Raw genomic sequence first — 14,301 nt, forward strand, 5'->3', positions numbered from 1 at the left:
TGAAATTTGCTTTTCTAGGTGCGTAAACAGCAAAAGGAGCACACCAATCTTATCGCAGAGTACCGAAGCAAGCAACAACAGCATCAGCAAGGGACTTCCATACTAGCTCCAGGGCCCTCTACACAGGCACCACACATGCTTTCCAAGATACCTGGACAAATGATGATGGGCCAACAAGGAGCACCAATTATTGGTCAACCACCCGGAGGAATGCCTCAAGTAGGGATGCCTCAGGGAGGCATGCCAGTTAGAATGCCACAAATGCAACCTTTTGGTGGAACCCAGCCTTCTCTCCCGCTCGTACCTGGCACTGTGCAACCAGTGCCACCTCCTGTTTTTTTCCAACAAGCCCCTGGAGCACAAGGACCAGATCCAAGAGTCATACAGGAGCGACAGTTACAGCATAGAATGCAAATGGTCCAAAAAATGCAGCAGCAACAACAGTTGATGATGGGACAGCAGCCTATGTCACATCAACCTCTGCAGCCTGTTATAATGAATCAGCAGCCTGGAGCCATGGGCAACCAGCCAACCCAAGTTTTGATGGGCAATATGGGGCAGCAGCAATCAAGCTTACAACAAGGATTAATTAATAGCCAACAAAATCAGCAGGGGTTAATGCAAACAACTCCTGGTATGATGGGAAACCAGGCTATTGGTCACACGCAACATAATGTCATGGGCCAGCCAATGACTCAAACTGTAAATATGATTGCAGGCCAGCCACAGGGTATGGTTGGTAATCAACAAATTGTTCAGCAGCTTCAGAGACCTCAGGGTTTGATGGATCAGCACGGGCCAGGTGGACAGCATGTTGTTAGGGGGCCACCAACCCAACTCACGCCTCAACAGCAAAGTGTAATGGCTCAGCGCATGCTCTTGTCACAACAGCAACAGAATGCTGCAAAAAACCTTGCTCAACTTCAGCAGCAGCAAATTTCACAACTGAAACAACCAACACAGGTTGGTCCCTCTGAGCCACAAAGAGCTTTAGAAACTACACAATCAGGGAATACCCAAGGGGCTACTGAGAACTTACAGCAAGGTGTCCAAGATCTTCAAAATCCTGATCATAAAGATGGAGGACTACTTAGCCCAAAAACACCGCCCCAGCAGGGTGGACCTCCTACAACACTTCAGATGCAACAACAGGGATCTAGTGGAGAGCAGCAATGTGGTGTTGGACAGCCACAGCAAGCACATGCTTTTCTGGGCCAACAACAGACAGCACAGCCTCAGTCAAACCAGAATATTGGAGTACCAGAACAACGTGGTTTTGTGGGCAACCAACAGGCTGGATCTCATCTTAAAGTACAACCACAGCAACAACAGATGCAACTTGGTCTTCAGACCCAGAACACAATACAAATAAAACAGGAAGATCAGCAAATGTGCTTTATGGCACAACAGCAAGCTGGTCAGATTGCTGCACAACAACCACAGGATGTGCTTGGTCAAAATAGTGGTCAGACTCAAACTACAATGACCGGCATTACAAATCAACAGCAGCAAGCTCTATTGACTCAACAGATGGGCATTCCTAGAGGCCAGCAGATGATGATGACTCCAAGGCCTGGTGCACCGACAGGGCAAATACGTGCCCCTATTAACATTCAGGCCTTCATTGCACAGAACCCCCAACTGCGTCACCTGACTCCCAGTCAACAGTTGCAGCAAATTCAGGCAATGATTGCTCAGCGACAGCTACAACAAAGCCAGATGCTAAGAATGCAAGGGCAGGCTCAGGGACACATGCGTCCCCTGGTCCCACAGGGCCCACCAGTCGGTCCACGGATGCCAGGTCTTGAAACCCAACAACAGCAGCAACGTTTTGGATTAGCAGGCAAACACGGTCCAGCTGGCACTCAACAGCAATCAGGAGCAATGGGACAGTCATCTGGTATGGCTCCACAGTTTCATCAAGGTGTTTCGGGGGCTATGCAGCAGCTTTCTCAAGGACCTTTGCCTCAGTACATCAATAGTGCCCAGCAGCAGCAGATGTTACAACAGCAACAAGTACATCAGCATCAGATGATGAGGGGTCATGTGCCCAGGCCAGTAATGGGTCAAATTCGTGCCACAGCACCTGGACATATGGCTAGACCGATGTCTCCTCGTCAGTTAGTGGGTCAGGGTTCTCCTGGAAGCCCGCTTTCTAATCAGCAAAGGCTCATGAGAATTTCTCAGACTCCACCAGGCCCCCAGCACCTTCAACAACAGCAGGCCCATGTGGCAACAGCACTGAGCCCCTTTCAAGCCTCTCCCTCTCATGCGGGTTCTCCTGCAGGGTCATCTGTTCCAGAACCTGGGTCAAGCCCAGCATCTATACATAAACCTGAGCCAGGCACCTTGTTCCTCTCTTGTCACTTGTCATCGCCTTCTAGGCCAGAAAGTGTTGTAGGAAAGAGTAGCCCCTTTAGCCAGACAGGGGGATCAATAGCATCACCTTTGCGATCTCCTATTGCCAAGACTCAGAGCCCCAATACTGAAACTCTATCAGCTCCTTTTCCACTCAATGGTCCGTCTCCTCGGTCAGCACAGAACCCACACCAGTCAACAACTGCTGCCCAAGTATCTGACAGTCATATGTCTCAACCAACTCAACTGCCCAGTGAAATAACACTGCAAAATATTAAACAGGAACCACGTGAAGTCCAATGTGACACAGGAGGTAGTGTAGAGGCCCATTTTGAAGGCATAAAGAGAGAAATCTCTGGAGAGGCAGTCACTGCTATTGCGAACTCTGTTCCAGGCTCTAGATGTCAAGCAGGAGATCTTGGATCCCAAATTCAAAGGACAGAGACTGGCCAACAGCTTTTACAGAAACTTCTTCGAACCAAGAACTTACAAATGGCTTCTCAGAGGCCCTCAGATGGCATTCATAATGAGATAAATGGGCACATCAATAGCAAGCTGGCAATGCTGGAACAGAAGCTTCAAGGAACTCCACGCAACATGGAGGTATGACCAAGAAAGCCACTTGATTTGTGTGTATGTAAACTTTTTTGTAGCTTCTAATTTTTATCTGCTACTGTTTTTAGGATCTGCAGTCTCTCACAAAGAGAACTCCTATAGTCAAGGCCAAACGTACCACAAAAGCTGGAGAGCGTGGGCCAAACTCTAGAAAGAAAACTAAGAAAGAAGAGGTTGGAAAAACTGAAGCAATAATGAAGCAGCTGAAACAAGTATGTGGCATTGGCTTATTGAATATTTGCTTCCTGTTTTAAGAGTGATGCTATGAAAACTTTGGATTAATATTATATTAAACCATTGCTCTCTTATGGTTAACCCACAGGGACTTTCTCTTCTTCCTTTGATGGAGCCCTCTATTACTGCTAGTCTGGATTTGTTTGCTCCTTTCGGCAGCAGTCCAGCCAATGCCAAGGCCCAGTTAAAAGGCTCATTTGGAAATGCTATGCTGGACAACATTCCAGACTACTATTCCCAACTTCTTACAAAGGTATGGTATAGTTTGGCATTTTGTATACCTTTCAGTACACAACGGAAGACATGTTCGTTATTCTGGGAATTCCAAAGACTGACAGAATACAGAATAGGATGCAACCAGATTGTAATGACGACAACAATTTTTATCTTTTTTTCAACTTGTAATGCATTTTGAGATGTTCTTTTGTTTTTTGTATTAGAACAACCTCAGCAATCCTCCAACACCACCATCATCACTTCCTCCAACTCCTCCACCTTCTGTGCAGCATAAGCTTCTAAATGGAGTGACACCTGTAGAAGAACTAGCAGAAGGTCAGAAAGAGACAGAGGCATCAGAGGATACCATGGGTAAGACACAGTATTGATTCTAATTAATTAGTGAGACTTTCTGATGGCGTGACTGTTTTGTGCATTCGTGTGAATTTTTTTTCCTTGTACTTGAAGGTTCTGTTCCAGAAGAAGTTAAGAGTGTAGACATACTAGCAGCTCTCCCTACTCCACCTCACAATCAAAACGAAGATATACGGTAAATTACCAACTCTGTAATACAGTATGTTCCACAGAACCACTAATCTTAAACTTACGTATATGTCAGTGCACTAATGGATTCTTTCAACTCAGGATGGAGAGCGATGAGGACAGTGATGCTCCAGACAGCATTGTGCCCGCGTCCTCACCTGAAAGCCAACTAGATGATGAGACAACACGCTTCCCCCATCTGTTTGATCCCAAAGAGGAGGAAGATGAGAGGGCCATCTCTCCTGTTATACCCATTATTCCTCGTTCTGCCATCCCAAGTATGTGGTATCATTTGGAAATGATTTTAATTTGTTTGCTTGAATCTTTAATGACTGACTGATTTGCTGATCTTACCCATGTACAGGTTTTCCAGAGACAAAACCATTTGAGTCAGTGGATGGAAAAGTTGTAGCTTCGTCCAGCCAGTGGGACAAAACCAAAAGCAATGAAGTGTCTGTAACCTTCATGCTTTCATCAGCTGCAGCAAAGGTATTCAAATCTCTAAATGTCTTTACCCCCGCAAAACCCATAATTTTGCGTGACAATATTTAAGTACTGTTTTGAATTCTCCTCAACAGAATCTCAACACAGTGATGTTGGCTGTTGCCCAACTGCTGCACATACGTATGCCAAGTTCTTATGAGGTGGCTTTTCCCCAGAGTCCTGATAGAGCAGGTGTTCGACCTGGGAAAGTACCTGACGCTTCCAGCCCAGGTAATGCACTCAAGCTGTCATTCAACATTCTCAAAGTGTTGGCTATGTTTAGCTGCTGCTTTGTTTTTTTTCTTATTTTTCTTATTTCTATTTCTTAATGTTTTGTTTTTTAAATCAGGTATGAAGGCGGACTCTTCTGCAAGCCATGATGCAGAATGGCTTAGGCAGTTTGATGTTTCCCTCCCAGGATGTACCCTGAGGAAACAAGTTGATATTCTTGCCCTCATCAAACAGGTGAGTGTCCTGAGAATTTCATTTGTTTTTGTAAATGTCTTCTTGCTTTTGAGAAGTAATTACATTTCTTCTGACATTTTCACACTTTTGCAGGAATGCCAAGAGCAAGAAGATAGACCTGCTCAGCACTGTTACATGACGAATGTTTCAGATCTGGATGTGCGCCACCTGCCTGTTATTCCTGTCGAGGTTTCTCCACCTCCATCACCATCGCCACCTCCACCCCCATCATCTGCTGTAGCGGAGCCAGAAAATATCACTCAACCTGAGCCCAAACCTGAACCAGATGCACCAATTCAGACTGCATCATCCCCTTCCGCAAGCCCAAGTCTACCTGTCAAAACTGAATCTATAATTAAATTGGAGTCTCACAGCTCCCCTGTTGCAATGGAGTCTGAAGCTCAGGAGCCTGTGGTCCTTCCCCAAGCTGCTCCATCAGAAGATCTACAACCTTCTGCTCCAGCCTGTTCTCCTCCTCTAGACTCCCCCACAATGGAGATGTCCCTCAAACCCATCAAACACCGTAGCAGGCCTCTTTCTGATGAAGAGGAAGAACGACCTAAGGTCAAAAAATGGAAGGGTCTGCGATGGAAGCGTCTCCAGATAGTAATCACTATCCGCAAGGGAGGGTCTAAGAAAGAGAACAGCCGTGAAGTTTCTGAGCTCATGGAGCGCCTCCGCATTACACTGAAACCAGACAAGCTTCCCCGAGACAAGCGCAAGTGCTGTTTCTGCCATGAGGAGGGAGATGGTGCCACAGATGGTCCTGCACGCTTGCTTAACATTGATGTTGATCTGTGGGTGCATCTTAACTGTGCTCTGTGGTCCACTGAGGTGTATGAGACCCAGGGCGGTGCACTTATTAACGTGGAGGTTGCTCTTCGGCGTGGACTACGCACCCGCTGTGCCTACTGTCAGAAGACGGGTGCTACGAACAGCTGCAATCGTTTGCGCTGCCCGAATGTTTATCATTTTGTCTGTGCCATCCGGGCACGCTGCATGTTTTTCAAAGACAAAACTATGTTCTGCACCCAGCACAAGCTTAAAGGCCCCAGTGAGGAGGAGCTTAGCAGTTTTGCTGTTTTTCGACGTGTCTACATCGAGCGAGATGAGGTGAAGCAGATTGCAAGCATCCTGCAACGTGGCGACCGCATTCACATGTTCCGTGTTGGCGGGCTCATCTTCCATGCCGTGGGCCAGCTCTTGCCCTCTCAGATGGCTTCATTTCACTCACCCACTGCTATCTTTCCAGTAGGCTATGAGGCCACACGCATTTACTGGAGCACTCGTGTGCCAAACCGCAGATGTCGCTACCGTTGTCGCATCAGTGAGCAGGATGGCAAACCCCTGTTTGAAGTGCGTGTACTGGAGCACGGGTATGAAGACCTGCACTTCCGAGATACCACTCCAGATGGTATGTAAATCTAAGTTTATATTCAGTGTATATATACTGTAAATGTAATCCTACTGGGATGTTTTATCTTGCTGCATAATGCTAATGTCATGCTTCTGCTCTTCAGGAATTTGGTCCAAGATTGTACAGCAGGTTGCCAAGCTGCGTGATGAAGCAGCCATGTTGAAACTCTTCACCGAGCATGTCAAGGGAGAGGAGATGTATGGACTCACTGTCCATGCAGTAATGCGAATCACTGAATCGGTGAGAAATTAATAAGTATGGTTGGGAACAGAGAACTGTTAACAAAAACAGTTAAATGTGAAGTGACATTCAGCCAAGTATGGTGACCCATACTCGGAATTCGTGCTCTGCATTTAACCCATCCAACGTGCACACACACAGCAGTGAACACACACACACCGTGAACATACACCCGGAGCAGTGGGCAGCCATTTTATGCTGCAGCGCCCGGGGAGCAGTTGGGGGTTCGGTGCCTTGCTCAAGGGCACCTCAGTCGTGGTATTGAGGGTGGAGAGAGCGCTGGACATTCACTCCCCTCACCTACAATCCCTGCCGGCCGGAGACTCGAACCCGCAACTTTCGGATTACAAGTCCGACTCTCTAACCATTAGGCCACGACTTCCCCCATAGAGTTACCATAGAGGTTGGCTATACACAGGTAGACACGATTAACCGAGAGATATTTGTAGAGATTTTAGACTATCGACTCTATCTGCGGTTACATGCTGTAGCAACTCATAATGTAATAACTGCACATAATGTAAAAATTGCACATAATTTAATAAGTATTACATTATTATTGTAATAAAATGTTCATAATGTAATAATTTTCTCAAAACGTAATAAAATCTTGAGCTCATAATGTAGTAATTTTTCACATAATAGGTTATTGTATGAGAAATTTATTACATTATGAACACGCTGTCTTATTAGGCTATATTGTGAACTTTTATTGTGAAGAAATATTCATTTAACTTGTGCTCCGTGCTGCTGTTGCCTGAGGCAGATAATGCAATCTACTACATTAGACTTTGGAAACTCTTTTTTTTCTTTCAAATTTGTTCATAAAAATGAACTTGCCTTCAATGCCTTCATTTTGATCAGACAATTACAATATATTTATATGTAACCATTGTCGTTGTCATCATGCCATGGACATTACCTGAGAAGTTAAAGTAAATATGACAGAAAACTGCACTCTTTCAAGGGAGTGCATTTAATGCATGACCAAAGTAAGAGCATAATCTACTGTAAGTGTTTAAAACATGCAAAGTAGGATTGCCAGCTGCTCCCATATTTAAGTAACATTCCATATTAAATCCATACGGAAAGCATCGTGTCACGCCCAGTTTAGGGAGCTATACTCAAAAAGAAAAAGGTAACTCTCTAAATAAATATATAAATAACAAAAATGAAAAAACAAGAGCACCCTTAGTTAAAACTGTAATAACATATTTGGCAAACTCTTCTGTGCATATTTGCATTTGCGCTCTGGAGAGCATCAGATGTTTATAACGTTTGCAGCGTTGAGCTGTGTAGCCTATCACATACACATCCATTGAACCGATGAACTGAGATGAGTGACAGGCTCAGTGCATTTGAAAATATAAAGGGAGCACTCTTTGCACACATTCTAGGCTATCAGTAATGCATTCAGAATTTTAATACGTTTTTTTTTTCATGATTCTAAGAGGAACAATGTCCCCTCACTAAAGTTTAGCTATAGTTTAGTTATTCTATATAAATGCTAAAATGAATCTCAGCTGTGAACATATTTGCTTAGTCTTTTCATGTACATATTAATACTAAAAAGAAATATGTATGTCCTTTTAGAAAGAATTTGAGTATTCACATACACACAAATTATTTCTAAATGGAAATATATATTTGAGAAGTTTGGAAGTACTGGCTGCTAATATTTTATTTCCCCACCAATGTCAAAATCAAACCAACGCCCTTGCTTCACGTAACACAAAAAGAAACTTGTCTTTGGCTTATTCTTCACTATAATACTATTACTGTATCTGTTTATTATAATTATATTTAACAAGTCTTCTTATTATGCCTACGCAGATTATACTCATTTATATTCATACTTTTAGGTGTTTTTCTCCTTTCTCTGTATTCTAACATCATCAGAATTATGGAACGCAGAATGTTTTGATACTTGAATAAAAACAATGAGAGGATCCATACTGTAGTTGGTACTGTGCTCTATCCTTTGGTTTAGCAATATAAAAGGGCATGGAAATCGAGCAATGGATGTTGAAACGTACAATACAATGTAATTTTGGAAGCACTGATGTTTTTATTCTTGTTTTTATTACTATGTTTTTAAGCCTATTACAGTTATGAACTATTTTTGGTGAGTTTATAATGTAAAACATTTCTTACATTGAGATCAAGATTGTTTTGAGAAAATTATTACATTATGAACATTTTATTACAATAATATAGGGGTGTCCCCGACTAAGGATTTTCATAGTCGAATCGGGATTTTCGAATCTTGCCGATAGTTGAATCATATGTTTTGGGTGCGGGACAAAATACCAAGAGTCAAGTCAGACAGTCATAAATACTGACGTTAACACACGGAAAATAGCCTAATGGATGCCTTGCAGATAGTCCTTCACTCTGCCTGTGTCAGTTTGAGTCTTGCTAAATTTTTAAATCCATGCCACCAAGATGCTTCTGTCGGTCACGCATGGAAAGTGGAACTTAAATCTATAGGGGTGGTTGGTTGGTATTCACGCACGTTAAAATATTTGTTTAAAGCTGCTTTCTTTTCAGATTCTTATTTACAGCATTATCATAATAGGCTGTATATGAACTTTTTTTTTGGAGAAAACAGGTAGTTGAAATGTGAAATCAGACATTTGATCACCCCCATATAGCCAAAATGGCATGATTCATAACACCCCTTGAATATTCGACTGTGAGATTGGGAGTCGAATCTGGTTCCTCCTATCGAAGCATCGAATCGTCGATTATTCAGGGTCACCCCTACAATAATAATGTAATACTTATTACATTATATGCTGTTTTTACATTGTGCAGTTATTACATTGGGTTGCTACACATGTTCACGTGACGTTGCTGTGCTACATGGTCACGAAAACGTATTGTTTGCACGTATATTTAAGCATTAAAGTTTAAAAACAATTGATATTAAGCCATTGAAATGCAATCAGCAACGAAAGAGAACTCCTTGCAATGTATGTGCGCGCTATCTGAGAGACGTGCACGTGAAGACCGTGCTCATAGTCCGTGGGAGTATTGAGTTATTTGGTCTGCTTTATAGGCCTTGAACGGTTAAATACACACACTTCAATGAGTCAAAATGCCCGTCTTTGCTGGTATCCTCGTAAACAAAGTAATTTAGGTCTTAAGTGAAAGTAAACAGCTGAGAAAGAAAACTTGTAACAGTATATTGGATCCGGGCAGCTCTTAAAGTGACAGCAGTCTAAGGCCATGGCCACACAAACATGGGTATTTTTATAGTTTTTAAATAAAATCTCCATCCACAAGAAAATGCAAACCCATGCTATGAAGCACTGTCAAGAGCATGCCAAACCAACTAGGTGGCGATTATAATCTCAAATGTAAAGCCATGTTCAGCAATCAGAAGCCTGAAAAAGTTTCCAGTAGGTGGAGATAAATGCATGCTCTGACGTCACAAGCCAAAATCTCCTGTTTCGCTGTCTGCACGATAACACTGCAACCGGAGTTTTTGAAAATCTTCACCCTGGCAGGAGTTTTCAAAAATGTTTGGTTTCAGCGACCTGGTGCAGCATTTGCGTGTTGATGAATGGCCAAACCGCATAGAAAAAGCGCCGGTTTTGAAAATAACCGCGATCGTGTGGACCGGGTCTAATATTCCTCCTGTCTGTCATTTTATGTTAATCAAACAACAAAAGAAAATCTCTCACTGCTCTTCACTAAATCACTTTTGTAACTTTAATTAGAAGAAATAAACATTTAATTTACACAGTGAAGAATATGCAGTGTTTTTGCATTCAATTTACTAGTTTATACAATGTATGTAGCATTTCCTATTTATTTGTTCTACTGTTCTACTTTGTTCTAATATTTAGGCAGTAAATTTCTATGGTATAATTTTTTTTTTATATCATAAAGATCTTAAAGCAAAAATAACTCATGATATATATTGATACCATGAAATAAAATTACTCGTATTGTGATATAAGATTTTGGTTATATCACCCACCCCTAAGTTAACACAATTACGTATAATAATAGTTTTCTTAAATGGCTTTATTACAATAATGAACAATATTGTTTTTTTTATTACTTGCCTATGTCCTTCAGCTTCCTGGTGTGGAAAACTGTCAGAGTTATATGTTCCGATATGGCCGCCATCCTCTCATGGAGCTACCACTCATGATCAATCCTACAGGCTGTGCACGATCAGAACCCAAAATTCTCACCCACTGCAAAAGGTAATTAACAAAAGAAACTGAATACCTTATGTGTCGGATAAGTATGGTTTGGAGATTGTAAGGTTCTAATGTAATTTTATTGTGCTTTTCAGGCCTCATACTCTGAACAGCACTAGTATGTCCAAAGCCTATCAGAGCACATTTACAGGAGAGATCAACACCCCATACAGCAAGCAGTTTGTTCATTCCAAATCTTCTCAATATCGTCGGTTGAAGACCGAGTGGAAGAACAATGTGTACCTGGCCCGTTCTCGCATTCAAGGACTGGGTCTGTACGCCGCGAAAGACCTTGAAAAACACACCATGGTCATTGAGTACATTGGCACCATAATTCGCAACGAGGTTGCAAATCGTAGAGAGAAGATTTACGAGGAGCAGGTTTGTACATGTCAAGCTTCCAACATATATTTGCTCTAATTGTCCGTTCTTTTTCTTCTAAACTCAATGTTTTCTTCAAACAGAACCGTGGGATCTACATGTTCCGCATTAATAACGAGCATGTGATTGATGCCACCTTAACTGGCGGTCCTGCCCGGTAAGATCATACTTCCTGTGCTCTTCTTGCAATCCAGGTGTTTGGTTTGGGTCTTAGTTTCTGATTTCTTCCTCTCCCTAGCTATGTTAATCATTCATGTGCACCCAACTGTGTTGCGGAAGTTGTGACGTTTGACAAAGAGGACAAGATCATCATCATTTCCAGTCGCAGGATCCCAAAGGGTGAAGAGGTTAGTTACAGTAATCTTTTCCTTTTTTGGCAGTGCTTTCAGTGCTGTTCCCTAGTGTAACGCTTTGTATCGTCCTCTCTCAATCCCTTTTAGCTGACATATGACTATCAGTTTGACTTCGAGGACGATCAGCACAAGATCCCCTGCCATTGTGGAGCCTGGAATTGCAGAAAGTGGATGAACTAACAGGGACAGAGAAAGAGTCCGATCCGTCTTTGCTCCCTGGTGCCAGAACACTCCTGCGCCAAAGCCTGTTATATTCTTACTATCCAGTTAATAAGCTGCTCTAAATTGAGGAAGAAAAATTCACTCACAGTCACCTGAAAGACAAGACTTTATTCACAACAAGAGCCAAAGCTTTGAAGAGTAAACTTTTGATGCCACAACCTTTTACAGATGAGCTCAAAGGCAATGGACCTGCTTGAATCTTTTGTGTTGATTTAAAAAGTACACCTCTGCCAAAAGCACCTCTACTTCCTCCACTGTTTCCTCCTACAATAAGCTGACTCTGGCTGCAATCGATCCCTTCGACATCTACCAAAATAACTGAAGCTATAGCATATCAATACACTTAGACTAGAACTCAGTGAAGATGTTTGATTAAAGCCATGTAAGTACTCAAAAATGAACTAGTACACTTTAGCTTGGACCTATCCTTTCCGCTACCACCTTTTCCGTCACCCCAGATGAACATTCTCCCATCAAATCATCAATGAAGATCGTGGACATTGGCAAGACAATCCTGGAGTGGCTCTGCGTAGAACTGTGATGAGATATGATAACGTTGAAATACTATTGACCTGTGGCTCGAAAGGCACCAGATGTTTTATTATATTGAGTTCAAAGGTGGGTTTATTTCACCCAGTCTACCTCATTGAGTTTGTGGGACGTCACTGCTTTGTATTAAAACTGTTAAGTGCTACTGTGGAAAGGGGAAGGCAGGAATGTGTCCATGGCAATTGCCTTCTCGGATAAGCAGGGAAACTTAAGCAGCAGGTTTGCTTCTATCTATATTTTGCTTTCTGATGATTACAATAGTGAGCCAGTGCAACTCCTTTTGATTTGATTATACAAATAAGATACAGTATATGACGATGCATTACTTAGAGCAATCAAAACTCAAACGGGTGTCTCGGAGGCCACCTTTTTCCGACTGTAGATATCATGTAGCTGTCAACACACATGCCGATCATGCTTTTAGTTTAGAAACGCTCATCCGGATTCTCTCGCGTCCTTGACGATGGAGCAAATTATGAGAGAGGGCCACAGTGCGGATCCACGTTGGTGCAATTTGAAAGATTATAGGGCAAAAAAAAAACAACTAGTGATGCATGACTGCCACTGCATTCAACATGTTTTCCCATCTTGAATCCTTCCATCCTGTGTTCATTAGATCTCCAAACGGATCTCATCACTCCAACCAGGACCCTTAGGTGTAAAGCCTCTTCCCTTCCGTGATAGTGGACTGTTGTAAACTTACTGTAGTGAGTCTTTCTCTGCCTGCTGATGGCTGGTTGTATCTAATCTATGTATTGTGGTTTGATAGTGGTAGCACAGTCTACAGGCTTGACGCAGTGATGGAGGAAGACTTCAAAAGGGCATTTCTATTTTCTTTTATATTAAAGTAATTTAAAAGTAAAAAAAAAACAGTTGAATTTCAAAGAAGGGAGTTGAACAAAGTCTCCACATAGCCCATGCTACTTTGTTCCTTTCTCCCCTGACTTATGACCTCACGTTAAGAATAAATGCAAAATGTATAAACTGTACATAATAGGGGTCTAAACTTTATCCAGCCCCTTTTTAATCAAATTCAAAATTGTAGAGAAATAAAATTCATGAAAAAAAGCAACCACTGGATATCATTTTATCAGAAAACTAAATGTGTATATATCTATAAATATATGTAAAATGGCAAACTAAGTAATATCTTTATGTATATGAACCAGAGTGTTTTTGCATTTAACTTTTTTTTTTTTTTTTCTATCTGCGTTTTTTCCTACAAAACCATATACAGTTTAACTAAAAAGGTGTGATGTTTCTCTGGTCTTCAAGGAATTTTGGAAGACTTGTTATGGTGAATGGCAAACATTTAAGAGGGGATTCATGCAAAGTTTTTTTTTTCATGGAAATAGATACTACTTTTTTGAAAGATACAGCAGTAAAATGGTGCATAGCATTTGTGTATTTATGTAATATTGTTCACGTATATTTCTTTTATTTATGCTACTGCTTGTGAATTACTGAACCCTGTCCTTGAATCAGTGACAGTTTAATTAGCATATACAGTAAATGGAAAATCTTGAATCTCCCAAGATGATACTGTTTTTGATTCGTGTTCTCTTGTTTTCTTTCCCTCCCCTCCCTGTAGAAGTGAATGTTTTATATGACTTATGAAAAAGGCCGCGTAGCCGGAAAATGGTATGACTTTATTAATCGAAAATATCTTCATTAATTACATGTGAATTGCACTCAGCATTATTTTATTTATACATCCTCTGAACTAGCATTGGTTCTTTTAAGGGTAGTCTGTTAATAAACATGGGCGCTTACTGGATTTTAGCCTGAGTAACTCTCACCCCACCTTTGTTCTTTTGAAATCTCTTAATTTAAGCTCTCTGCTCGTGTTGTAATTATATAAATCCTGATTTTGGTTTTCAACCTGATCTACTTTTTAAAAAAAGATGCTGCAACTGTACAGCAGAGCTACTTTTAGGGAAGATGAATAAAATGGTAATTTTTATTGTATGTGGCATGTTTTGTATGGATATAATTTTGAATTGTACAT

At 41.6% G+C, this 14,301-nt stretch overlaps 1 protein-coding gene across 1 annotated transcript in view; it reads left to right on the forward strand.

Annotated features, from left to right (window-relative positions):
• LOC306860576 (histone-lysine N-methyltransferase 2D-like) overlaps positions 1-13,195 on the forward strand; it is a 35,677-nt gene extending 22,482 nt beyond the window's left edge. Inside the window, 16 exon segments of the mRNA XM_079402338.1 lie at positions 19-2,961; positions 3,042-3,185; positions 3,296-3,460; positions 3,648-3,795; positions 3,892-3,973; positions 4,069-4,244; positions 4,331-4,455; positions 4,545-4,680; positions 4,799-4,914; positions 5,008-6,328; positions 6,435-6,571; positions 10,661-10,791; positions 10,884-11,169; positions 11,253-11,326; positions 11,408-11,516; positions 11,610-13,195. Coding sequence (XP_079258464.1) covers positions 19-2,961; positions 3,042-3,185; positions 3,296-3,460; positions 3,648-3,795; positions 3,892-3,973; positions 4,069-4,244; positions 4,331-4,455; positions 4,545-4,680; positions 4,799-4,914; positions 5,008-6,328; positions 6,435-6,571; positions 10,661-10,791; positions 10,884-11,169; positions 11,253-11,326; positions 11,408-11,516; positions 11,610-11,702 — 6,186 coding nt within the window. The 3' untranslated portion in view covers positions 11,703-13,195.
• Positions 13,196-14,301: the final 1,106 nt, after the last annotated feature.

This window comes from Barbus barbus (assembly GCF_936440315.1).
Source record: "Barbus barbus genome assembly, chromosome: 41".
Classification (NCBI taxonomy): domain Eukaryota; kingdom Metazoa; phylum Chordata; class Actinopteri; order Cypriniformes; family Cyprinidae; genus Barbus; species Barbus barbus.